The 27,736-nt window shown below is 40.6% G+C and overlaps 1 protein-coding gene across 2 annotated transcripts in view; it reads right to left on the reverse strand.

Annotated features, from left to right (window-relative positions):
• Nucleotides 1-27,736, reverse strand: part of TTC7A (tetratricopeptide repeat domain 7A) — a 170,372-nt gene that overhangs the window by 73,485 nt on the left and 69,151 nt on the right. For both annotated transcript variants that reach the window (XM_030446792.1, XM_030446793.1), the window contains 3 exons: nt 26,373-26,430; nt 23,077-23,149; nt 16,398-16,558 (listed from right to left, as the gene is read on the reverse strand). In XM_030446792.1, coding sequence (XP_030302652.1) covers nt 16,398-16,558; nt 23,077-23,149; nt 26,373-26,430 — 292 coding nt within the window. The remainder of the gene's footprint in view (nt 1-16,397; nt 16,559-23,076; nt 23,150-26,372; nt 26,431-27,736) is intronic.

The raw sequence follows: 27,736 nt of genomic DNA on the forward strand, positions 1-27,736 counted from the left end.
CATGAATGAGACAGAGAATGAATTAATTTGGAGAAACATGAGCTCCACTGGAAGCTGACAGATTCCTTAATGCATCAGATTTGTGACTGCTTATGGCATGACTGATTTCTTTTCCCCAGGGTGATTTTTTCTTGCACTTTTTTCCTTATTTATAATGAGGTTCTACAGTAGCTATGTTTGGCAGGTTTTATATAGATACAGGCTTTTCCATTTATTTTTTCCCCAATCCCCTTCTCTTCCCCATCTATGCCAAAATCACAGCTCTATCTGTGAAGTCTCTGCAGGTATAAAATTATTTTTCAGGTTATACCTGACATTCAGTCAGTCTCAGTGCAGAATTTCTAGTGTCATTCTAGTTACTCACAGTTTAATTTCTCCACTGAAGACTCTAAAAACTAATGTGCTTTATCTGATGAAATCTTCTCCAGTAACCATCTCAGTATTTCAGAGTGATATCTTTTCTGAGCAGTTTGCTGTTTGCAATGGATACAAAACCTGACATTTATATTCTGGATTACAATCAATGGACAACTGAAGCCTCAAGTACAAACCCATCATCTTTGCAAAGCAACTTCACGACAACTGTAGTGCCTATAGCAAGTCTGCAAAAGCAATTATCTAGACACTACTTTTGTTGTGGAACACATCATCTACTTAGTTTGCTCTCTAATACATTTCTGTGGGAGTTCACCCAGCAAAGACTATCCCAGCTAATGGATTAAACCACTCCATGGAAACTGTGTGTTCCCACTTGCTAAACCACCTAATCACATGGATGGGGTAGCCTGGCATGGCTTGGTACAGCTCTGCAAGTACAGTGAACCCCTCCATCCCCACTTAAGACTATCATGCTTCAGTGTGGGCAGGATCTGCAGCCACAGGCAGGAGAGGCTCAGTCCTCCTTGCCTGAACTGTGGAACTGCAAGGCTCCCTTGTGTGACTGAGCAAACACAGCCAGGTCACTGGGACTCATCCCTGCCTCTCCTCTCCCATGGATTGTGCCTCACGACACATCTGTGTGATAAATATTTCTTTTGCTGCCATAAATAAAAGTTAAACTGCATCTTACCTTGTCAAATGAGTCATTCTGTGGTTTATTATTGCTGCTCAGGAAGCAGACCTAAATTACACGAGGGAGAAAAATACTTTGCTCTAAGTTGGTGTCCCCTCTTGGGTCCTCAGACCATTTTTCTTAAGTTTCAGATCACAGTCTGGTCCCAAAGCACCTATGACTACTCTTTATGAGCATGATGGACTGCCAGAAGAAGAGAAGAAGGAAGGGACAACCTTAGCAGCAGGGATTACAGCTGCATCTCAGGCCTCTGAGCTATGCTGGCTGCTGTATTGCAATCAGCAATACAGCTGATTTTTGAACAATACTACCATCCTACATAGAATTGTGATTTACAGTTTTGGGAATTTTGTTCTAGCGAATTCAAGGGATGAACCTGTCCAATCCACAACCATTAATTTGTGCACCACAAATCACAAGCATGGTTATGCAGGAACATGCAGAAATTACTGTATTCTTAGAGCTGCTACATGTCAGCACAGAGTTAAATGCTCTTGGGATAATGACACTGATTTGATAGAGAATGAAGCCTGAAACGTACTGTCTACATTAACTTATACAATTATTAATTTATTAAACCGAATGAAAGGCAGAAGTTGAGTTTTTCATTACCCAGAACTGTGCAGCAAAGATGGAAAACCCAGACAGTTCTACTAATTTTAGAGTATAATCTATTACAGGATTTAGTTCTGTAGCTGATTTAGGGGGAGTAAAAAAAATACCTTTCCAACCACCACATGAAGAGAGAAATTCAGTTATATCTGGCCACCTTTCTTTAACATATTAAACTAAATTGCTTTTATTTGTGTCTTTAAGATGTCCCATCCCATGCCTTGCTAGGATCATTAATTCATTTTAAATTATATGTAGACTCGAAGTTTTAATTAACTGAAGATATTAAGGAGCCAAAGTCACATTTTTACACCAACATCGGTGTTGGTCCTATGATATGGTAAAACCCCAGCTGTGGTCTCTACATTCTGCCTCTCCACAACCATCTTGCAAGGTTCAAGTAGGCAGATTATACTTCCTAACTTACCAGCCTAAAATTTGATAAATGCTGTTGTTACTCCCTGTTGAAGAACTGTTCACCTCTTCCCCAGACACAGCTGCATTTCACTGGTGTACAAAGTGATTACAAAATGTTTCATGCATCACAGGGATGCTGGGAATTTCAGACAGAATATCACTGCAAGGATGCTGGGGCCGAAATGGTCAGCTGCAGCTATACACCACCTGAGAAACATACTTTTGCAAAATAACAAGTTTTAGCTTCCTGTACACTGACGTACAAACAGCATCTTACTATGCTGAAGAGGTGAATTACTAGATTTTCTGATTTTCAGGAACAGCCGCGTAAAACTACGCAAAAGGATTTTCTACCTTTCCTCAAGTCCAAAGAACAGATCTTGGCTTTCTCTCACTCTGTTTTCCTTTCTATTTTCCACACCTCCACTTCCTTACCTGGTGCTCCAAATACTGTGAAACCAAATGGCTAAAGAATTAGTAGGAGTGAGAAGCTGCTGCTTGAAAAAGGCAAATGTATTAAATGGGAGAATCTACTCCAGTGCAGTTGTGCATTTAGTTTTGTTGGAGGGTCATAATGTGATTTTATATCTCATCCATTTGAACAGAAAATTACTGAATTTTAGAAAAGACAATTATTCACAGACAATAGAAAAGAGGGTCAGGGATCACTTTAAAAACTAGAGCTTTTGGGGTTTATGAAGCCATGATAAGGAAACTTGCATGTAGACTGTCCAAATGCAGTCACAGCTGTGGGAGGACAGAGCCAGTCCCTCAGTACCGGGCTTTTTGCTTACTTCAGCAATTGCCATGCTTCCTTTTAAAAATGTCTTCCAACTCCTCATTAAACATCAGTTTGGCGACAGAGAAGCTTTCCACTGAAGCTTTACAACACTTTTTTCATAATGGAATAATAATTCTTTCTGCTGTTATTAACCAGGCTGTCACCTTTAGGTTGGAATTTCTGTGAAGCCTTAAAACAAGTGTAAATCCCTGGTTTCCAAGGGAGGCCAATTCCTGGGGGCCATGCCAGGACCCCAGCCTTTTACTGCACCTCCAACTTGTGCAGATTTGGTTAAGCTGTGCTGATTACCACTTGCAGCATCCCTCATTACCTTTCCTAACTCTTTCTGCTACGACTTGTTACACATGCAAATAAGCACGTAAGACAGAGAAACAAATGGTATGTATTTATATACTCTTCACTTAAAAGCCACAAACTGTCCCTTCCCAAGTGGTATAGAACCTCCTACAGATTTGAATCCTCTGCCCCTGCCCCCCCCTTCGCAATCTGTCTCTGTTCCCTCCTGCCAGACCTTCTCCCTGACCCCTCTGGGAGTCCTCATGACAGTGCTGCTGCCATGTCCCCGTGTGTCATTCCCTCTGCACATGTCCTCACCATCCTGCTTGCGGCTGCCAACCCTGGCACAGCACAGCACAGCACAGCTCAGCTCTGCCTGCCCCCTCCAGCCTCCCCTCGGACAGCTGCTTTTGGGAAATTTGCAGAAACTTAATTACCTCCAGGACTTCTAACACGCTGTCAAAACTTGTTTTAAATCAGCCAGTATTTTCAAACGTGCTCAAGGTATAAAAAGCCCAACGGCATAATCCCCATTTCTTTAGGAAAACAAGTTAAAAAAGAAGGAATATAATTAGAACATTTCCATTTGAAGGCAAAGGGAGCAAGTTCCTCCATAGGTTCTAGGCAAAAAAAAACCAATTCCAGCCCATACCAGAAGCAAACAAATTTAAATTTCTGAATAGCCTTGAAAACAGTAGCAGCTTTTAAAATAGCATTTCACACAAAACTGATAAATAACCATATTTCAGGGGCTGGATCAGAGACTGATGTCCTGCTCATTGGAAATACTCCTTCGCAAGCTGGAAACTTTGTTTTGTTACTATAGTTACTCTCACTACAAGTGGCCCTGACTAAGGCATGAGGTATTTGTTATATAAAACCTCATCACAACTGCAGCCTTAAACTTCAGAAACTACCAGCTCTCTGCACAGTCCTGCATACAAATTCTGCTCCAAGCCCAAACTCTAAATGCTTTCACATTCATTAGGACATACTCTCGAGCAAGAGTTTAATGGTACTATTTAACCACTGAAAATATCATCAACATTTTCACAACGTATACTAAAAATGTGAAGGAATTCAGATGGACTGGACTGTGCATTGAGCAAGATGAACAGCAGCTTCCTCCCTGGACAGTTACACTTTAAGCATTGACTGTGGTGTACAAGAGAAATTGGCAACCAAGTTTATTAACAAAATTTGCTGAGAGGCTGCTGAATTTGATGGGAAAAAAATCTGTGTGGCCAGTTAGAAGAGCATCAGGCAGAAAACACATATGCTGCATCACTGTGACTTTTTATTACACTTTTATCAGCTTGGTTTGATAAAGTTTAACATTTTCAAGAAAAAATAAATATCCTCTCTTCCTTTAGCCTTTAATGTATTCTGGCTTCACGCATTTTTTTTTCCTTGTTCTTCTGGGGGATATTTTCAGCCAGCCAAACTGTTATTATGCATAATCTCAGAAAAGTGGCTTATGAGGTCCCAGTGAAAACAGGTTGATGCCAGGACCTCACTTTTTAAGGCAGTCAGCTGATGGGGACACTCCAGTACTACGTGCCAGTCTGATTCAGGCCATTTGCACCATTCTCAGCTGTATTTTTATCCCCAGCTTGGGTAAGATGAAACAATGTGGCTTTCCTTCTGTTCAGCTTGAAATCTAGACATCGACATTTTTCTTAAAAGGCCAAACATAACTTGTTCACAAGTGAAGCTAAGCATTCACCAGTGCCAAGATCAGAACATTTATCCACTTGTACTCTCGTTTTCCTGCAGTAAGCATTGCTGGAGCCAGGGCCAACCCAATGACTGGGAATTTTTCTACTAAGGTGCTGATAGAGTGCTATTTAGCTAACTTCTGAAATGGCAGATGTAGGCATTTATGCTACACAGCTTAAGCCTTAAGCAATTTAAGCACTAAAGAAGACTCAAAGGGTGTATTTCCTTTCTGTTCCTTCTCTCAGTGCTGACACTTTGTACTATTCTTAGTGTGCAGAAATCAGTGGTGTTAATTTTGGAGTTCACACATCAGAGGAAGCATTTTGAATTTATTAATTAATTTGTGAGAACCTGTGTGTGGCTTTGTCCTTAATGATACAGCAACACTTTTTTCTTTTTTTTCTTAGCTGTGACATTATTTGCAATTACTTGCCTTACAGCTTATTACAGCCTCAGAAGTGCTGAAGAGCAGATCTGCCCTACCCTGCAAGAAACATGATTTCCTTAAGGTGCTGTTTGGATACAGAATTGCTCCCTCAGTTTTTCTCTGTAATAACAGTGCTTGCAGTGACACTTAAAACCATCATTTCTGTCTCTCCGACATTTTGCAGCTAATCCCAGACTAGTGCCCCAGTCTATGCAGGCAAACAACGAGGACCTGCTGGAATACATTTGTGAATGCTGCTTCTAGCTTCTCATGGCACTGCAGCTTTACTGATGCTTATACTGTGTTAAGAGAAGAAATAAATTATTGCTCAGCTACAATACAGCATTCATCCAGAATTACCAGATTCAGGGTGCATACATGGTAAAACAAAAGACCAGCTCTTGCAAGAGCAGGGGCCAATTAGATGTGATCAGAAGTGGCTATCACTGTATCTAAAATACAGATTTTTCATGAGAAGTTTGATCTAGGCAGAAAAATGAGCAGTCTACATACTTGATGTACTGCCAATGAAAAAAATGTATTTCAAGGATTAGGTATGTTCTGAGCTGGTAAGGCATCGGATGAACTTCATTCTTTTAAGACCACTTTGACCTCTGTAACATCAAAAATCTGTACTAGAATTTTCTACATGCTTTCCAATGCTACTGTCACAGCTAATGAGCAGAATAAAATACCTCTGAAGCAGCTTATTTAAATACTGTCATTCACACATCATCATCATAGGCTTTAAACAATAAACTAACATTGCAGAAGCTTAAACCTCTACACACCCAAAAAATTTAACTGAGAGGGTCAACCTTAATTCAGGCTTGCTTGGCTCTCTTCCTTTCTATCAGTGAAACTTTTTTTAAAACAAAAAAGGTTTGACTTAGATGTGGTCTGCTTCTGCAACTTTTTATTTTTATAAAATTGTAGGAAATGTAATGGGGCTTGGCTCAAAACTACTCTTAGCTATGTGGGACAAAAACTCAGAAATACACAGAGCCTGGGGCAGCACAGAGAGAAGTAAAATAACATCGAGAACCAGAGGCTTTCAGATGCATGTTTTCCTGTCCTGCAAAACCACAGATAGTGCTCACCACCCACACACAGACAGACATCATTACCTTAAAGGATGTCTTTTCCTCTTCCTCACAGATATTTTGCACAGGACTATGCCTCTGCTAAGCAATTCCTTGACATTTGGCCAGGGAAGCAGCAGGCAACTGCTGGTTGCCACCGTGAAAGAAGCAACACAATCCCAGAACACTGGTAGCGTGTACTTCAATCCCTATTGTATCTGAAAATCATCTGGTGTGAAGGCTTCAAAGAGTTTATTTTTTTTATTATTCTTTTATTTTTAAATGAACTTGAGAATTAAACACTTTCCAGGTGGCATTTCCAAACTGACAAGGTGCAGCCTCTTGATTAAGATGTGACATTGTTTCTACTCCTGGCAACAAAGGAGACTCAAAGCATTTCCATATGCTTTAACATAAGAGCAATAAACAAGGACACATCCCATGCAGTTTAGTTTCAGAAGAACATTTTTCATCAAAACATAGCTCAGCATATGTATCCTGACTCACATATGCAATTGGAGAAAAAGCCTAAATTCACACAAGCACCATGGGTACAAAAAAATTCCTCCAATGTAATGAGCTCCCAATACTATCATGCACAGCTCTGAACAAGTCTTTCTATGCATCGGAGCTATAGAGGAGGCTCAGAGAGGCAGAGGAGGTCTCTGTGCTCCTCCCCTCAGAAGCCATTTCTTCTGGAGGTGTAGGAAAAGCACAGACTACAGCAGTTCCAGGTGTAATAAAAATCCCCCAAGTGAGATCAGCTCAGCTGGCCGGCAGTGACATGAACCACTCCAAATGAACACTGGCCCCATACTGCTTACCAGTGGTTTCCTGAGGTGCATTTTACTGCTTGCTTTGTTTTAACCTGGCAGGTGGGACATCTAAGCCCTGGGGACTGCTCTGTGCATCAGCAGGCACTTAGTTTGTGCAGGCCAGGAAAATCTCTGACCTTTTCTACTCTCAAAGTCTTCTGTCTGCTACCTACTGCTATTTACTACCGATGCTTTGCCCACCCTACTGGAGGTCACTGCAGCTTGACATATTCAGGCTGGCCACTGCCCAGCTGAAGAGCTGCCGTGCAGCCCACAGGGCCCACAAGACTGAAGGGTCCAGAGTGCAAACATCTGGGCAGCTTGCCCACACAGATCCACATCTCTCTGGAGCTGGGCTGATGCTGGCCCAGCCACGTGCCCTGCCAGGAGTAGTTCCCTCTGTGTGGACATACCCCTTGTAACTGGTGCTTCCTTGTACCCACCAGCTGCTCCTTGCTCCTGGTGAGGACAGTCTAGCAGCTGCGTCAATCAGTACCGAAGCCTTATTTGTCGGGGACACAGCCCATGCTGTGCACCTGGGTGTGAGGAGATGCCACACATTCCTCTCCTCAAATGCCATTTTGCAAGGCTTCACAGCAGCCTCTCCAAGCACTCCCACTGCAATGGCCTGGGGAGGGCTGGAGAAGACTCTAATGGTGAACCTCATGCCTGTATCATATCCCTTTGTTTCCTGTTCAGTTATGCCGCTCCTTCTTGGCTATTTTTTTCATTTAAATATTAGTGAAATGTATAAGCCCAAGAAGAATCAGATGCAGCACCATTCGCTGCAATGCACAGGGCAGGAGATGTAGCTCCCTCCTCCACTCAGTAGCACGGTTCCTTGCAGCTCCCTTACTCATCTTGTGGAAGGATCAACTGGACATCCCTCCTGTTGATTACATGGATTGCAGTGGCATGTAATAGTCACATCTAGGGTCAGAGCCCTGCTGTGCTACATACATAACCAACACCAGAAAGGCACTGAGAAAACACAGAAACTACAGAGTAGTATCAAATTATTGCAAGTGTTCATACAGTAGATGCAAATGGGCAGATTATAGGGAAAAAAAATATGTCCAGGAGTCTTTTCACTATGAATTTCAGTGCAACTGCTTGCTTGTATGATCTTCATTTGAGGTTCTACTTATCAGTCTTCTGACATTTCTCTAGCTGATAGAGATGTAAGGAGTTGAAGCCACTGCATTCAATTTTTCAGCCTTTTTCTTGAGCGATCAGAACATTGTATTCATCTGAAAGACAACTTGGCTTGACTTTAACTGCAACTTCTTGGAAAGTCATTTACTGCATTGAAATGCAATTTTCTAGGCATAATAACAGAATCATAAAGCAGTTTCGGTAGCAAGGGACCTTAAACATCTTCTGGTTCCAAACCCCCTTCACGGGCAGGGACACTTTCCTCTAGACCAGGCTGCTCAAAACCCCATCCAACCTGACCTTGAACACTGTCAGTGAAGGGGCAGCCACAGCCTCCCTGGGCAACCTGTTCCTGAGTCTCACTACCCTCACAAGAAATAATTTCTTCCTAATGTCTAATATAAAGCTACCCTCTTTCAGTTTAAAGCCATGGTCTTGTTGCTACACAACTTTGAAAAGTCCCTCCCTTGCTTTCCTGTAGGCCCCCTTCAGATACTGGAAGGCTGCTATAAGGTCTCCCCAGAGCCTTCTTTTCTCCAGGTTGAACAACCCCAACTCTCTCAGCCTATTTCTACAGAAGGTGCTCCAGCCACCTGATCATCTTGGTGGCCCTGCTTTGGACTCTCTTCAACATCTGCATGTCATTCCAGAGTTGGGGGCTCCAGAACTGGACACAGTACTCCAGTTGAGGGTCTCACAAGAGCAGAGTAGAGGGGAAGAAATCACCTCTCTCAACCTCCTGAATCATGCTGCTTTTGATGCAGCCCAGGATATGGCTGGCTTTCTGGGCTGCAAGTGCACATTCCAAAATCCACACCTTTCTGTACTTCAGGACCTGTGTTTTGCAGAAATGATTAACCAACAGTAATTATCAGCTGATGTTGATCAATAAATCCACTGCCAATCAAAAAATGAGACTTTTGGTCATCTGTGCATTTGAGGCTTTTTAGAAGTTTCAGAAAGACCAGGAATACATTATAAGAGGAAAAAATCCAACACATCTTTCTCTACTGCACTGGTAATCAGCATCTGAGAGCCTCAGGACACAATTCCAGATTATCTGATCTGTATGTTTGACAGCAGACTTTCCATAGCCTTCACCTTCATTAGATGTACAGGATGAAAAGCAGCCAAGCAGGGCAGTTTGCTTCCTCCTTTATCCATATAAGAGAGCCTTGAAGGAGTTCAGTTCAAGAAGGTTCCAACCATGTTACCCTGCAGAAACTGATTCCTGAAGCTTCTAATAAAAGATGGCTCCCTATGCAGCCCCCCTGTATAATGGACTAACTCACTGATATGGTAGATACATACCATGCACTGAAGTGAGCCAAAAGGAACTAAAAAGCACCATTTCTCCAAGCAGGTGAGAAAATGCTGGTAGTCAATTGGGTAAGATAAGTGTAGAAGAATACAGAATTAACATTATGCTGTTTTAAAAAAAGCAGATGTACTGAATGGTCAGAATTTATTAAGGCCTCATCCATCAAAGGACCACAAATTTCAAAGATCAACAAGTAACTTAGCCAGTTATTACTATGACAGTGTGGCTTGCAGGTTTCATTTTCCTCTGGCTTATCAGTTGTCACTAAGCCTTAAATGTCATGTCAAAAACAAACTAGCAACCCAGCACAGTAGGAATCTACAGAAAAATCTGCAAAATCTGAGCTTGAAGCCTCAAACACAGAGTTACTGGCATTCCCTTACAAACTTTAGCTTTTACAAAAATAAGTTGCTCTGAAGTACAGACAAATGTGAGTGGTAACTATTGCAACTCATATCAGCCATGCTATTCCTGCATTTTGGAATTTATTCCTAAATTTCTGAGGTGAAGCCTGTGCATTTGCAGAGGTAACTCTCCAATGCCAAAGCCAGCATCTATAAGCACTACTACTCATTATAAAGTTCTGAAGTGAGTGGAGGCACTAGCTATTTACTTGAGTGGTAGAAAAAAAAATAATTACGAAACAAAGATGATTTTTCATCCATCAGAAAGGCTCAAGCCATTGCCACCAAGGTTGAAAAACAGTGTGGCTTCTTCCTCTTTTCATACCATACAAAAAAATGTGTGCAGTAGGTTTCCTCATCAAGCTCTGTTTAACTTCTTTTATTCATATTCTGAGCCCTGTGCTATGAGGGAATGGAATTCTCTCTAGGTACCAGTAAATCCATCCATGTAACTTTAAGACAAATTGATATGTACACTTAACACAAATCCATTCCTGGCATGAACAGGCATGAGCCAGTTAGGGGGATCCTTCTGCCTGCTGCATTAAATGGCAGATAGGAGGCTATCATGCTCAGCTGCTGAATTTTAGTCTTGGATCAGACTGTGATCCTTTGAAAGGATCACACCTGTTTAAACCTGCCAAAATGGGAATCCAGTCTTGGATACCATGACTCAAAAATTGACCCCGTTTCCTCAAAAACAAACAAACAAAAAAAGAAATAAATTTGAACAAGGAAAAAATCCCTTAGTCTTTAAAGCTTCCCCTTCATGTATTTAGTATACAAATATTTAATATCATTATAAATTCCACAGAGTGTAGCCCTGATTGCTGCAATATATCACCAGGGGTTTTTTAGGCTACTTTTATTGCAGCAAGGGATCATAACATGCCAACAAAAGCAAGTACTCATGGCTGCTATAGAAAAAAATAGCTTAACTCTTCTAACTCCACATAACACAACTTTTTTGCTTAAGTGAATCCCAGAAGCCTAATATACATTTTGTATTTTTCAGCACAGTACTGTCATATGACCCAAGTGCAGACTTCCAGTTATTTTTTATCACTTTGTATAATTTTCTGGGGCATCAATACAAAGATAAAAACATTTGTGGGTCACTCTCACCAGCCAAGATGTGAACAAACCAGTATAAAAAGTCAACTGACAAAAGCTCCACCCTTAAAAGCTTTGAGTATCCTATTTACAAAAGTTGCTATAGGTGCTACAGACAAAATTTTAATTTATACCAGCTTTAGATCCTCAGACCATGCACCTTGGAGGAATTCAGCAAACAAAACTATATTCTGAGAATTTTAACAATCTGTCCTATCACTGCTTGCTCACGTGATGTACCAGACTTCTTTGCCTCTTGCCTAATGATGAACTGGAATCATACCAACAGGCTGATGAGATTCTCTAAAGCCATCTTTCTAAAGCTAATTGAGGTCACCACCACTTTCATAAGTAAAGTGGTAAAACCATACTACAGCATACACAATCATACTACCTTGAGGTGAGCTGGGAAGAACAAGGAGGGACAACAATCTTGACACAAGAATTGTAATTTATACTATGCAGAACAAAAACATTTGCCAATCATCCACTGAGAGATAACTGACTCCTTATTCCCTACAAAGATCATAGGAAAAGAAGGCAGTTCTGCCTTATGGCTGCCAACAATACTGTAGTTTTCCACTAATGTCCATAATGACATTGCTCAAACACAGCATGAGCTGTTTATTTTCAACATAGAAGAAACAGCCTGAGAAGTATGGAAAGAAAATTCAAAGTGGAAATACCAGTTTAATCATACATGAGAGAGAACAGTTTTACATTGTGGGTGGTTTGGTTTTGGGGTTTTTTTGTTCGTTTTTTGTACTGAGTGAAAGCACCAGGTAAATGACATTGCCTATATACCCCAGAATAGCTGTCCCCTCCCTCCACTAAGTCTGCACCAGACAATGACAAATAAATCTTGCCAGACAATTACTTCACAGATTCTTAATGAAATTAGTGGTGAAGCCAAGGACATTTGCTGTCTGTAACCCACTTCTAATCTAGGAGAAGAAGTTGTATTTTGAGGGCTGGCTGTAGTGAAAAGGGCTTTTTGTTAAAACAACATCAAGATGCACAATTGCCCATGTGAAATTTACTTCCTTTTTTATTGATTGTCTCCAAGATATACATTTAGTATTTCTCAGCCATCTGAAACTTTTTTGCACTACATTTACAGTAATTACTTTTGTGACAGCAAATATCCACAAAAGCAGCTGTGTTTGACAGCCATGTTGCTCTGAAACACAAACCCACCTGCTTTTTTGCATCTTTATCTATGGAATAGCTGTGCTTTGAAAAGGTTTTCTGTTATTTCTCTATAAAACTACTCTTGATACTCTGAAAGCAACAGAACAGTGACTTATAGCTTAGGAAGAAATACAAGCAGTTATTCAGAGAGATACAACTCTATGCCAGATGCAGAACTGCTACAAATATAAAGATGTGATCATTGAATAAAACATTCAGTGTCACATTCAGCAGCAGTTATAAGTTGTTCCATGTTTTACCAGAACGTATTGTTCTAACTTACGGGCTGTCCAGGAGATAAAAAAAAACAAGCTGGCAAACAACAGAATCAGCTTTGATAAGCTGTCTGGGAGCAATTAGAAAGCAATAGAGTATCCATAAAATTGATGTCCTATTTCCAACCTCAGGCTAGGTACAGATCTTAATTTTTTTTCGAGTGCTGGGAGCTAACCAATTAGAGCTAAAAGATAATCAGAGAGCAAAAACAGTCTCTGGAAGACCAAGCAAGTCAGGAAGATGAAGTAAATTTCACATGAGCAAAATGGGAAGGAGGGGATATTACCAGCTGAAGATAAAGAACTATCAGCTATGCTCTGTGATGGGTTCTGCAGATTGTCAGATCTGCAGGACTTCTGCATGGAACATTTTCTGGCATGTGATTACAGACTTTAAAAAGGGAAATACTTTCTTTCAAAATAAACAATGCATTATTTTAAGGAGATCATTTATGGGGCAAGAGGGTGCTCGCTAATACTTTTTTCCTTCAGGTAAAAGATCCTAAGACACTCCTAGGGGAGAAATCACAGCCAGTCTCAGGTAGAGCACTGTCCAAAAGGCTGGCCTTTAACTTGGAAAAAACAAAGGAATCCATCTTAGTAAGGGCTTATGATCAACATTACTGACCTGGGGGGATTCTTCTCTCTCAAATGTGATAGAAACAGTGCTTTGAAATATATACCAAAATCAACTATTGGTACTTCCATTAATCTTAATTTAAAAGCATACCAATGCTGACAGGATGTGAAAACACTGGAGTTTTATCCTGTGCAGTTTGCCTCCACAGGAGTCATCAATTTTTCAGGTGATACCTCCCATGTAAAGGTTGCTATTATTTCTATCTTTTGTAGTTATGTCACAGAAGTGTGTTTCTTCTGGTTCACTTCATTGTGCAGTTATGTCCAATACAGCTAGCTCTTATTCTTCCTCTGTTTAGCCTTCCTCTCTCATTGTTTGACAGTATGTCCAAGCATTCAATTCAGGCATTTACTGACTAATGTTATGCATTTGTTACTATATGCCACTTTTCAAGTAGCAGTGATGTTCCTATGTTCATTTTTCTGAATTAATTGTGCTTTTACATATGCACCATGCTGACCACTGAAAAGCAAAGTAGATGGTTTAAACACTCCAACAGAGGGCACTTCTAGACACATTTAGGTCAGGATTATGGAGTTTATGCCAAAGGATGCTGTATTGTAGCTGAGCAATACAGAGTATTTTTTCCTATTTCTTCAATCACTAACTACTTATGTGGCATCCTGAATGATTCCTTCTTTAAAATATAAAATGAAATAATGTAATATGAAAATAAAACGAGGAACAAACTCATCTTTAATTACATACAGTCAGAGACTGACAAAACAGCATAAGATGTCTGTAGGATGCATTAAGGGCTCTGTAGATGGAAAAACCCATAAGCATTACCTAGTATATGTCCTAAGCAAAAGACAGAGTAATACATAAAAAATCAAGGTCTTAGCTGGCCCAACCCACAGACGTCTCATACTATTTTGTTGGTCTGTGACTGTATGTAATTCATAGCCAGCTTCTGAAAAGAGTTGTTAGGAAGGGAGCCCCAAGGCACCACATTACACAGTTGCCTGGTATGTATCAATGTATACTGGGAAAAATAAACACTTTTAAATAGAGGTTTAAAATAATGCAGTTGAACTTGCCTATTACAGTTACATGAAGTACTGTTAGTCTTCTTGTTCCCCCCCATAAGATTCCTGTTCTTCTTTTTCTTCAGAAATGCTTTAAATTTTTTTTTTTTTTTTTTTGATCTTGCAACTCTGATACTCTTTATCCTTTCCCTCACTCATCAGTTCTTTGCTGACTGGTTTAGAGAGAGACCCACACTGAGACAGGGTAGTCACAGCAGCAGAGGCAAGAAGCCAGCCCCTATTCCTGAATCCCTGTGTACCTTTGAATGAGTCTCACCCCCAACTCTGCACCATGCATGCAGGGAGCAAGGAAGGGCTCTTCCAAGAGCACACCCTCCAGCAAGTTGGTGTCTAGGAGTAAGCATGAACTTTTGGCATTTATTATGCCAATTATCAATTGCATCTGCCAGAAACAACCTATTCTGCTACTCCTTGCAAGGTCCTTTCACACATGAAAACTGTCACTAATAGAAGCATAGGAGGTAATATTCTTTCCTTCTAGAAAGTAGAGAGCATAAAGGAACCTACCCAGCAGTCTTCCATGCTACTTTGCACACCACCTTTTCTTTGGTTTGCCCTCACCTGAAACAGAAATCATTAGTAAATGCTGGAGGACACATCCAGCACTTGATGAACCAAGTTGGTTGATCTGACATGGCAAATACTCTGTTCTACACCTAACAGTTTCTTCTTCCTTTTCTACCTGTCTTATCTATGAGTGTTTGCAGTCCTCAATGAACTCTGACTTTATCACCTGACCTTTGACTGTATGTGATCCTTGCCTGTACATGATTTTTTTTTCTACTGGGCCTCTTGCTTTCAAACCACAATTCAGCAGTCATTGGAGCATTTCCTGTTTTAATCATACCCATGTTCACACTCCAAAGAGATGCTGACACCATTTTAAGATCTTTTCCATTACTAGTTTTCATTTAATTCTCAAACATGCACACTGACAGCTTCACAGCTATCCAGGAAGTACCTCAAAAACTCAGGCAGCATAGCTACTTTAAATGGCAATATGCAGAGCTCAATGAAAAGCACTGGATATTGATGTAGCACCTTAGTTCTGTAAGATCCTAAAGCATTCAAGGTCACATTTAGACAGCCTCAGTCTCACTTGTGATCTTCCTTTGTTCTGGTTTAGACAATGTCCCACTCAGCTGCTGGACTACACCTCTGGAGGTTGCTTCTTCTGTCAACTGAGAAAGCAAGCTCTCTAAAGGCAATGCTGCATGGGTTTGACACATCAGCTAAATACAGGCAACTCTGAGTGGAAGTTGATGTTCCAGATATGCAACAAGATTTTCTGCAGTCTGGATGAGAAACTCAGTAAGCAGTCACCAAAAAATACTGCAGTAGCTTTAATTCTTGCACAGAATAGATAAATTCATTGTTTTGAAAGGTCATCGGAGTAAATTGCTAGGAATTTAATTTATTCCCCTTGGATGGATGAAGGACTGAGTCAAACATAGAACAGTGGAAACCTCTGGCTCCAAGAAGTCTGTGCAGGGTCAAACCTGCTCTTAGGCAGCCAAACCATACCTTCAGCTATACATTATTACAGATTGTGATTTTCAAATGTTTTTTTTCCCCCAGCTGTGCTATTGCAGCAAATTGTGTCATGAATATAAAAAAATTGTCAATACATGAAGAATTTGTTTCTCTTTAACCAGAAATTTTAATCAAACAGAAAAATATTGTGCTATAGAAAGATATAATGGAGAAATTTACACATTTCTCCATGTGTAAAGTGACACACGAAAAAGTACAAGGATATGTGTGGGAGAAAACACCTTGAGTACAGGAAGTCAAGTACTTGGAAAGCAAAGAGATACTGGGGTTAGTTTTAAAAACAGAAAGACCATAAAGACAGAAAATCAAAATAACTTGAGCCTCACGTTTTAGCTTCACAGTACACCTAGGAGGACAGTGACACACCAGTAGCACACCTGATTTAATAGGCTCTTTGTGTGCAACTGTGAGCAACAGAGCTAGTGAGCAGATCATTCCTGACTGAATCTACTGCATCAGGCAATAACTCTTACCTAAAGCTCTCGGGGTATTCAACAACAGCCATGTTGATGACATCCAGTGCATCCTGATAGTGCTTCTGAGCTGAAAAGAGGAGGGCCAGCAGATGAAGTGAATTCATGTCATCTTTGCACAGTTGCAGTGCTTCTTGAAGATGTTCTATAGCATCAGAAATCTAGGAGAAGATGGGGTAGAAATAAAAAGATACATTTTCTCCATTGGTCCTACAATACATCTCAAAGGAAAGAACAAATACAGTCTTTGGAAATTCTGAAGAAATCCTACTTAGGCACCTTATGAGAAAGAGTTCTACTATCTGAACAGCTTGCCAAAATTAACAGACTGCACTGCTTGAAAAAACCTACACATTCTAGAGAAAGGAGTCTGCAGAATTTCTAAATCACTGCTTATAAACAGGACCAGCAGACCTGATCCAATCAATCCCTTCTTACTGTGGCATGGTGCTTCTGTGCTGTACACAGATCCACTACAATTCTCAGCTCCATTTTCTAGGATGGGTGGCTGACTCTTCACCTGGGTCAGAGTATTACACATCTCTGTTGCATTTTGTCTTTTGTGATGGCTGTACAAGGTCTTTCACAAAGAACAATCAAGAATACAAAAATTGAGCTTGAATGTTTAGAGGTAAAGTCAGGATTCAAAATGCAGTCAGAAAAAAACATAAAAATCTGTGCAAGCAGCAATATAAAGAGTAGTCCTAACACTCTCGGCAGCAGCATGGCATTAGAATCAAGTCTCACTTGGCAGAAAACATCTATAATGAATGCTAGTATATCATATGCTCTTCATGATCCAATATCCTATTTTAGGCTATCAGTTCAGAAGAGAACTTAGTAGACTTTCTTTCCTTTAGCTAGCAATAAGTTTTATATGGAGGATTTTTTTTAAGATTCTCTAGTGTCTGAAACTACTCTTACTTAAATTATTTCAGATCTGTGTTATACCCTGGAAGGCTGCAGCAAATAAACCAGAAAAATGTAAAATTTTTTTCCTCCTATAGACTTCCCTCTGTTTCCCTTATAAGGGATGGATTTCCTTCTTCTTTTCTGCAAAAGCTTCCCACCTAGCAAAGGTCTGGAGATGTTCTCCTGCCTTGGCATGCCACCAGGGTCAAATCCCCACTGCTTCTCCAGATCACTCAGGAAAACAGGTCTCTCCTAATTAAGGAAAGCAACAAATACACTGCACTGCCTGCAGTTACAACAGAGGTGGATAATAATCTAGACCCCAGGCATACTTCTGGGAACACAGCACTTATTCTGTACATGGGACAACTTCATCCTAATATCCAAGTGACACTGCATTCCTACTGAGCACATGCAAGCCAAAGCACTTAGCTACTCCATTACTGTTAACTCCATGCAAGTCTGGAAGATGAGTACGACTGCTCCACAGACATAATCCCAACTGGCATCTGGCCCACAGCTTCAGAACTGCTGAATGTCCTGGCCTAGATTCAGGTTGGGATATATGACAGAGTGCTTAGCTTTAGTGAATAATTGCTGGTCAGTGGAGCTACTTTAACCACATGTTATTATAGACTACTGCAAAAATAAACTTTTTGGCTTAAATCACCCATGTTCCTCCAGCAGCTTAGCAGGACAGGCTTTCTTACAATGTAAAAACACTGGCAATGACAAGACAACTTAGAAGAAGGACAACAGGCATGAGAACCAAATCTGCCTGTCCAGAAAGTTCTTCAGTAGGCATAGCAGAGGTACATCAATTTGACTTGCTAAAATAAAGCTGCTATCAGAAGTCTTCTTGCACTCAAGACTGAAAACATCCCTGATTTTTTCTATTCCTCTGTCTCAGACCAGTAGTTGTAAAGAAATTCCAAGTTTGGAGCAAAGGAAGCTCATTAGAAATAAAAAGAAAATCTGTAAACCAAACAACTGGAGGGGGCTTTAAGTAAATTGTTCCAGCAGACCATCCTTTGAACTAAGTGATCTCCAGAGGTCTCCTCCAAACTCAACCATTTTATGACTCTGTTCAAAGACTCTGGAGGGTGATCCTAATTTGCTAGTATGAATCAGAAAACAATACTTGCAAACTACTGTCTTTACTGAGATATATCAAATTTTAAGGATACTTGACCTTCTTTGAATGTGAACATGCAAACTAAGTCATTGAGACTTTGTTTTTTGTGTGCAAAAAACAATCACACAACTGCAAGTTCATAGCTGTAACAGATGCCAGGTATCAAAAAAGCTTTCTGACTCTGTTGGAATAAAGCAACACAGAAAAGTCATTTTGGTTGCTCCTGTCACATATTGTTGAAATCGATGTAAACTAAAACATAGTTTTATGTTCTATAGCACAAGGCTTGCAACAGCTACATCCCATTTCAGTACTCCCTTCCTGTACCATCAGAATCACAGGCAGTGGCTGGTTCTGGAAGTTAATCATGCTTCCCTGACAACTGATTGTTTAATTTGAGCTCCAAAAGGTTTCTTAGTGCTGTAACACCATTAGAAGCCTACACAGATTGCTGCGTAATTAGAAACAGAGGACAAAACACAGTAAGAAAAATACCCTTTGATAATACAAAGGGACTGTTCCTTTATGGGAAGCATTATACAAAACAACAACCTGCAACAGACAACAAAACGGAAAATAAAATTTTAGAACAATAAAGGCAAAATATTTGGCAGCAGTCAACACAAACTTGCTTGAAAAGCAGAGATCAATCTATTGACAGATGCCACAGCTTATTTATTTAAGTAGCGATGTAATAAGAGAAAGATGGAAGAAACCAGGCCAGATGGCACCCTGGAACTTCAGGTCTGTATCAGAGACAGGCTGCCAGTTTAAATTCCCTACAAGTGCTGTGCTTAAGAGTAATCTTATTTCAGTGGGACAGCAGGTCCAAGTCAGGCCTGCAATTACAAGATGCTACCTTTTCCCTGATTCATCTTTCTGTTAATAAATAATCACACGTGTTCTGCCTGGCAGACAGGTTTATTCAGATCACAATGATTAGGAAGCAAAGATAACTGCAGTATCCCAGAAACCACATCTTGCAGCACTACAAAAATAATGCCACGATATGGATTATTTAGGCTCCCTCTTATATAACAGGATTTATTTCAATAATGCTGTATGCTTCCTCAAAAGCAATGCTAGAATATTACAACTGCAGGTATAAAAAGGAAAACTCTATGAGTGTTAAAAAAAAATTCCCAACAGTACAATGCACTTGCATATTTAAAATGACAAATGAAACAGGAACTCATTAGAGAAGTTTTCAGGCCTTATAATTTCACTTCTGTTGTGAGTTACAATTAATTAACCTTTAAAACTATCCCTTCCATCTCTTTTTATAGTATGGGGATTATAGAAAGAAGAAAGCCTTACTGACAGGCAAGAGCTTCCATTGAAAACAGACCTGCAACAGTCCACCAGAACTTCAGAAAAGCAGATGTGGACATATCTGTGAGATGGGTTATTACTTAATTCTTACTACAATCTTATTGTAATCACTGGAAAAAAAATCGAGGCCAGGACCTAGACAGAAAAGCAGTACACTGCTGTTCAGCACAGGTGGCACTATCTGGTCTGGAAGAAACAGAGAGCAGACCTAGCTACAACCAGCAGTCACAGAGAGAAGCATCTCTCCATTTTTGCTAGAAGAGAGCTCCCTTCCTCGGGCAAAGAAAAGTCAGTAGCTTTGCATTCTGGAAACCAGAATAAAAACTGGAGAAATCTGCTGAAATATTTTCTCTGGTGTCTTAATCAATGTCTGTCTTATTTCTCCATTCAGACACTTTGGAAGGCAGTAGGTGTTTTTTGGGGTTTTGCACTTGAAACGTCAGGTCTGTTGGCAGCCCACAGATGAAACTTGTGAGACCTTTAATTCTCAGCTCCTGACCCCTGGCTGTCTTTCCCTTCCTATTTTCATGCAAATAAAGGTCAAATTAAATCAAGTATTAAAATGGAACATGTCCCATCTCCCCTTGTGTTGCTTTTATGTATTCAATACTGATTTACATTGGCATTCAAGGTCAAAAACAACACCACCGTCAAAAACAAGAAGGGAACCAGCACTTAAAATTAACAGGAGCACTGATTTGCTAGAGTCATTTCCATAGAAACTGGCCTGATAAAAGACTAGGCAAGGCATTAAAACCAGTGAGCTTTAAAATGTTCATTCTACCTTGTTTTTGCTGATCCAAATGCTGTTACCACAGAAACAAGAGAAGCAGCTGAAGCAGCCGCCAGGAGCTGGGAGCTAAAAGTCTCATTTGTTGATCAGCTCAGCCTGCTGTCAGCCAGGAGCTGCAAGTGGAGATCACCATTGACTTTGGCCTTGTGGCACTTCAAGTCTGGGAGAAAACCACCTTGAAAGCCTCCTTACAGAAAAGGGTATTCTACTCTGAGTTTTGTTGAAAAAATCCACTGTAAAATGCTGGGCTGACCCTCCAGGAGGCACAGGAGACCTCCCAGTGCCTCTGGTGGTCAGTAAGACAGAGCCACACACACAAACACAAAGCTGATCACCATCTTTCATTTTGTTTGCTGGTGGTTTTCAACTGCCAGCTCTGTGAAAATCTTTTATAACTATTGTTCCTATTGTCATGTCCTCCTTGTGTGTCAGAGGGAAGTTTATGCTTTTCCATTTCCCCTCTCTTTTGCTCAGTGCTGACAGAGACAAGTGCTGTTGCACATGTACAGAGCCTTCCATGGAAGGTCAATTGCTCCAACTTTGCTTGGCACTCTACCAGTCAGTTGCCTCTCTTGCTTTGTTCCATGAAAATGTTCTCTTATCTATGCAAGCTGATACCAAGGTTTTTCAGTGTTGGGTAAGGTTACCTCATTTATTGACCTTGACTAGGGAAACAAAAAGGTCTATCTGAGGAGAATATCATTCAGGTATTATAATATAACCTACTGTGTAGGAATGCCTGATTTGTTGGTACTGTAGCATCTACCTGATGAAAGCCCTGACTGTGATGTTCAATAGTTAATGCAATCTACCCAAAAAAAGGTATCATTTATCTTTCAGTTAATCAGAAAGATAATATATTAGATACTTTAAATAATTAAGGATATTAAAAATGCATTACCAAATGTTTATCATTAAGTAAACTGGCAAAAGAAGAGTAGGATATTTTACAGCAGTCTAAAAATAAAGATGGGTCAGGTATCTCCTCTCTCTCCAAGCATGCGTTAAAGATTTATATCTCACTACATGGAGAAGAGCAGGAGCAGCATCGCAGGGGTCAGGCTGACACCAAATAAACACACTTAGATCACACACCTGTGGTAGCAGGGGCAACTGGCCAAACACCAAGGATGAAAATACAAAGGTGAGGGAGACAAAGAAGAAAGTGAGCATGAGGACAAGAGAACGAATGGAAAGAACAAGAGGAAAGGGAAACGATGAAATGAGGTATCTGGTTACGTGCTCTTAAACAGCACTGTGAAGACAGACCACAACTGGAGAAAAAGAAAGGGCAATGAGTTAAATTACAGTGGACCAACTTTCACAGCTTTGTTGTGAAAACAACAAAGAACCAATAACCACAAAAATCTTGATTTTATTTTTAAGGATAGCAGTTGAAAAGCTGCCGTGCTTTTACTCATGGCAAGAAGCAGAAGAGGCAGGAGATCAGACAACCTCCCTAAAAGGCAAGAGCTGTAAGAGAAAGAAGGGCAGCTGGATATTTTTTAATGAAAGACCCTGAGCAAAGAGCATCATACGGCAGCCAGTACGCAGATGATAAAGTTAAATAAGCCATTTTAATTATCCTTTCTTATTGCAGGCTTCCTCACAACATACTGCTCTCATTATGAAAGGGTTACGAAAGTGGCATTATCAAGAGTGGGCTGTCAAGGAACAATTAGTTTAACCTAATGAACAAACATGCCCCTAACTAGCTCAAGAAAGTAAGAAGGATCCAACTGTTTGATTCCTCAAGGAGAGGAAACTGCAGCAAGAAGAAAGCCTGGCAAAGAAGGAAACTATGGTGATGATGAAATTTCAGATCTAGCTTAAAAAGCATTTTAAAAATAGGGGCTGTTCCAATAAAGGCTTTGTCTTTTAAGCAGAAAGGACAGAGAAATAAAAAACACTCCAGTTATGAAGAGAAGGGACAGAAAAATAAAGCACAGCCCAAATGTTTTTCCTGTAAGGCAGTGCAGTGTATTTTCTGATCAGCTTATTTTTTATGAGTTAACACCTGCAGCAGCACTCAAACGCCAACTAATCCCACTCACTGCAGAGCTCCAGCACCCATCAAAGCCTCACGCTGAACGTGCCCAAGTATGGAATAAAGCAATCCCCAGTGCAGACAGCATGCAGTCTGGCATGATACAGAACCAGCAGTAACAAGAGAGCCTCTGGAGTGTCCTGCAGCAGGACACAGCATGATACCCAGGGAACAGGAATAAGCACACCTCGTTTGCCCTGCTTGGACAAAGTTACTCCAGGAGGGAACAGCATTGCTTACCAGTCAGAGCTGAATGCATGCCCTAGGGAAGGTTGTCTAATGTCCTACAGAATTACCATTTAAAAATAATAACTAAAGAATATCTTACACGAACATATGCTGATTGATATCAAATACAATGTAGGAAGGAATGGACTCTGCTTAACAAGGCTGGGGCTTGTTCAATTGGACTTTCTCCCACCCCTCTCATCACTCAGTGGTTGTCAATAATTGCACATACCTGTCTGACAAGAGCCAGCTGCAGTGAGAGGTAGAGGATGATTTGGTGATCTTCTGGGGCCAAGTCACGTGCTCTTTTACAACAACCACACAATACAAAAAGAAAAGTAATCATTAGGTTGTGCTTTGCAGAACTGCTTTGCCATAAGACACACACAAGCACAGAACAAACCCCAGTCCAGTAATGGGTGACCACATTGAAACTAGACAAAAAGCACATCAGTGGTGGCCTGGCTAAGCCAGGCTCACAGGACCAAGTGTGAGAAACACAACTGCCAGGATGTTACACAAGCTACATGCTCCTTATTAAACGCCACTTAATGTATTGAAACTTTCATAACTGATATGGGGAAAATAACTACAAGCTCATGACAGACCCGTTAAAGCTTTAAGTCATTCAGGTGAGGGAGATCCAGTTTGTTCCTATATTGACACTTTTCAAGTCATAGGTGAGAGTGAGGCTAACACTGAAAAACTAATTGTTTCTGCTATTATTGCAGCTATGAGGATGTGCAGAATTCAAGATCAGGAGCCCATGATGTGAGCTACTGCTCAAGCACACAAAGCATCCTGTACCCTGCAGCATCTAGTCTAATCATTGGCAGTGGATTCCTAATTTGGAAAGGGAAGACAGTGACAGAGGAATGAACATTTGACTGCAGGAGCTGAGCCTGGAACAAAGCCCTTATGTCTCAAGCTTGGACCTCCTCAATATAACCTTTTAGTCAATAGCAGGCACCAGTGTGCCTGCAGTGATCCCTTGGCTAATGAATGCTGCAGTGTCTCTGGAAAGGGATGTGGAGGCTCTTCACAGAGGCTTGGGTATGGTAAGGAGCAGGGATGGACAATCAGGACAGAACTGTCCCACTCAGACTGTGTTCAACATGAAACTGCAGTCTGAGCTTGTGGAGAAACCATTAACCAAGGCAATGTGAAAACTGAGTTTTGGGGATCTAACCTAGGAGCAACATAGGGCACAGGCTCAAGCCACATCAGCAGCCCAGGGACCAGTGGATTATCCCCTCACAGATCCACAGAGCTCACTCCTAGCTCTGCTAGGAACCACTTCACATGGGAGAGATGGAGAAGAGGAAGGTCTCTCAGAGCCAACTGCTGTTCCTGACCTCTTTCTGGGCTGTGTTCCAGGACACCAAGGAAGACTGCACCTGCTTTGCCCTGCCCAAATCAAGCATGATTAACATCTTTATAAGAAGGAAACGACAGACTGACAAGGCTGGTGGCTAAAAACCCTGCCAAAACGATGCATTTTCTAATAACAAACCAACAAGCAAAAATCAAAGAATTACTTCAGGAAACAAACCACAAACCATTCTAATGGCAGCCACTTTTCAAATGCTGCCTGGGCCTGTGAGCAAGAAGCTGTTGGAGTTGACTTTTATACCTAACAACTCCAGAACTAATTAATTTAACATGGATGGGAGGTGTCTTGTAACTCTGCAAGGCAAGGATTCTGAAGCAATGCCAAAGGCCTTAACATGCAATTAGTACAGGAAAGTCACTAATTTCTCCCCCACTTAAATGAATAAATAAACAAACACAAACGCAATCCACCCCCAGCTCTACCCTAAGCTGGTGAACAGGATGAGCCACCTCTTTAGCAAGCAGCTCCCATGAAACCTTCAGAAGCCTCTCCCAACAATAAATAACAGGGTAAAGTTCACATGGGTGTATGGGAGAAGAGATTGATGGTGGTTTTGGAAATAAAAAGGGTTTTTACTTTACTGCTCAGTGTCCTCAAAAGGTATTAGAAAAATATTTGATCCAAGCTTCCAGCTGAAAAGGTCACTTACAAAGACTGCTACAGGCCAAACCACAGCCTGAGAGAACATACATGTACTTTAAAAACAGGTGAAACACAATGACAAGGAAAAGAAAGAAAACAAACTCAGACATTCAGGAAGACACTACTAACCAGCTCATTGTCACAGCATCCCTGTTGGCTAAACTTTGAGTGCCTGATGCTTGGCTAGAAGCTTGTCTGCTTCCTAGCTAGAGTTATGATACCATGAAAACAAGACACAGACAGTGGGAAAGGTCGAAGGATAAAAATAAATGCAGCTTAAAAGCCCTGCAGCTCTGAAATTACATCAAAATTGGGCAGTAGTGAAAGTATTACATTGGACTCCAGGAACTAGTGTGACTTTAAGTATACTTGTGATCTAAAAAGTGCCTGAGTAAATTGCTTTTTGAAATTTTATCTTTCAGATCTCCATAGAGCTAATATCCTGAACTAGATCTGTGGTTTTCTCATACTACATGCTCTTGCAACCACTGGAAAACCTGTGCAAGACAAACATGATGGATACCTCCTTGCTCAGCATCAGAAGAACAGCTAAGATCCAGTAAGATATTCAACTTGCTACATCTGTAATTTGAGATACCAGAGATCTCAAGTTTTTTTCAGCTTTGTAAAGGATTCATAACCACATCAAACCTAGAATTAGATACTTCAACTCAAGGCTTAAACCAAATAAGCTTCCATTTATTTGCCATCCAACAATGGTAGGCATCTACATTTAGTCATGTCAAATTTACAAGTCAAATATTAAGTGCTCAAACACCACCTAGCATATTTTGGATGGTGCAGCTTAGCTGTAAGAGAGTCAGGAAGTTCACACCTCCCCTATCTACCATAAAAGAACTGACACAAATTATTTTTAACCCAAGCAGTTTTGCTAGAGGTAACTGTAGTTGCAATGAAGTTAAATTCACAGACACTTTCAGGGCAGAACCACTGGATCAGACTACCCCAGAAAATACAATGGTGAAGAACAAATGAGTGGTTAATACCCTATACTGCTAATTCCATAGCTCCTTTTTCATACAACAGGTCGTGTAGGAGATGCAATTATCCCCACCCTGTTATGTGCACTTCTGCCAGGTCACCCCATAGCAGCCAACAGCCTGATGGTGAAGGTACTTTCCCACCATGAGGGAAATGGGAGTTAAAGCCCATTTCACACTGGAATGGAGGCAAACCCAGCTTTCCACATGTGCCTGCTGCCTTCATGTGAGGAAGCTGCATCCTCCAGCACAGTAGATCACACTGCAGCTTATCTGGGGCTATTTCTGTTCAATGGAAGAACGTATACTGCTGCCTGGGATATTCAACCAAATTATCATTGCTTTTGACCACCACAGACTATGCTGAACTGTTTTTGAACTACTGGGCAAGAAAGCATTACGTAGAAGAAAAAAAAACACATTAAAACCAACAATTATTCTGAATTCACCCAAAGAAATACACAGTGAAAGAATCTGCAGTTTTCTACTCACCTCTCCAAAGTCTGAAGTGCTTTCTTGTTTAATTCATCCTGAGTGCCCTTCAGAGTAGCTGTAATACAAGATACAATGCCATTTAGGAGTTGAAATCAAGGTTTCAGATTAAACAGATAGTTACACATGCAGAGTATTTCAAATGAGGTGCAGAAGTACTGTGGCAATCTGACGGTGCACGTGTTCGTGGCAGGAAAACATGCCATCTTGTTTTTTAAAGAACAGCACAAAACCAGGATTTTAACCTGAATTCTCAATTTCATTTTTATTAAACTCTTCCAATTCTCTTTTCTGAAACACTGAATTATTTTTTATTTACCTACGCCACTGGAGGGGTCTGGGAGGAGAAGGGGACTACCCTAACTAGATATTAAGAGCATAACAAGCCCTCTGCCAGGCTGGTGTATGTGCTAAAAGAAGTAACTAGCAACATACTCTGACTCAGATACAGACTGTCTCCACCACCATCTTCATGTAGGAGGGTGCTGCAGGTTGAACAGGGAACACTTGGAGCCAGATTTACAGCTCTATGACAAATCCCCTGACAACACACCACCTCTCTTGAGATCACAACACACTTTTAGGCTACTTCAGGTGTGGCATTAGCCACTAATATCCTCCTTGGTGCTTTTAATTGCTTGACTACATGATCCAGCCCACTGCACTCACTTCTAAATTTGTAAATTCATAGCCAAAATGATAAAAGGAGAAGAAACAAGTTCTTGTTATGCCACGGTACCGTAAGGTACCATTATCATCAAGAGCAAGAGTTATGGAGGAAGAGCTTAGAGAAGCATGGCTGCCTCAGATTCAAAATATCTGGGGAGCTAGAGATAATTTTCAGAAGTACACTGGCTATCTTGTTCTGATTCTTAGTTTTCAGATTTTACATGGCAGTTTTTTCTTGTTCTTCCTGTCCTGAATTTGAGAGCTACTGATAAGCAGCACAAAGAAGTCTTGAGTAGTTAGTTAATCCAGCAGCAAACATCCAACTATGAAAAAATTGCACTTAATACATGAAGTCAGTGTAAGCTTCAGAACAGAAAGTTAACAAGTAGTATATACTTAAGCAACAAATCCAGATAAAAATCAATATTCTTAGCAGTTAGTGAGAGAAAAGAGTTGTGTTCTTCTACAAGACATAAAAAGGTAATCAGTTTCTTTGGATTCTGCAATATACTAGTGAGTGCAACTTGGAAAGTAATTTATTTTGACAAAGTGGTAATAGTGATTAGACCTTTTTTATTCCTACATCTTCCAACAGCTCTTCAAAACAACAGGTGCATCTGGGAAGAACAGGAACCTTCAGTATTCCCCAAGCCACACAGATAAAAAATTGCTTATTTCACAAAATCTACTCTATG

This window comes from Calypte anna, chromosome 3 (genome assembly GCF_003957555.1).
Source record: "Calypte anna isolate BGI_N300 chromosome 3, bCalAnn1_v1.p, whole genome shotgun sequence".
Lineage (NCBI taxonomy): Eukaryota > Metazoa > Chordata > Aves > Apodiformes > Trochilidae > Calypte > Calypte anna.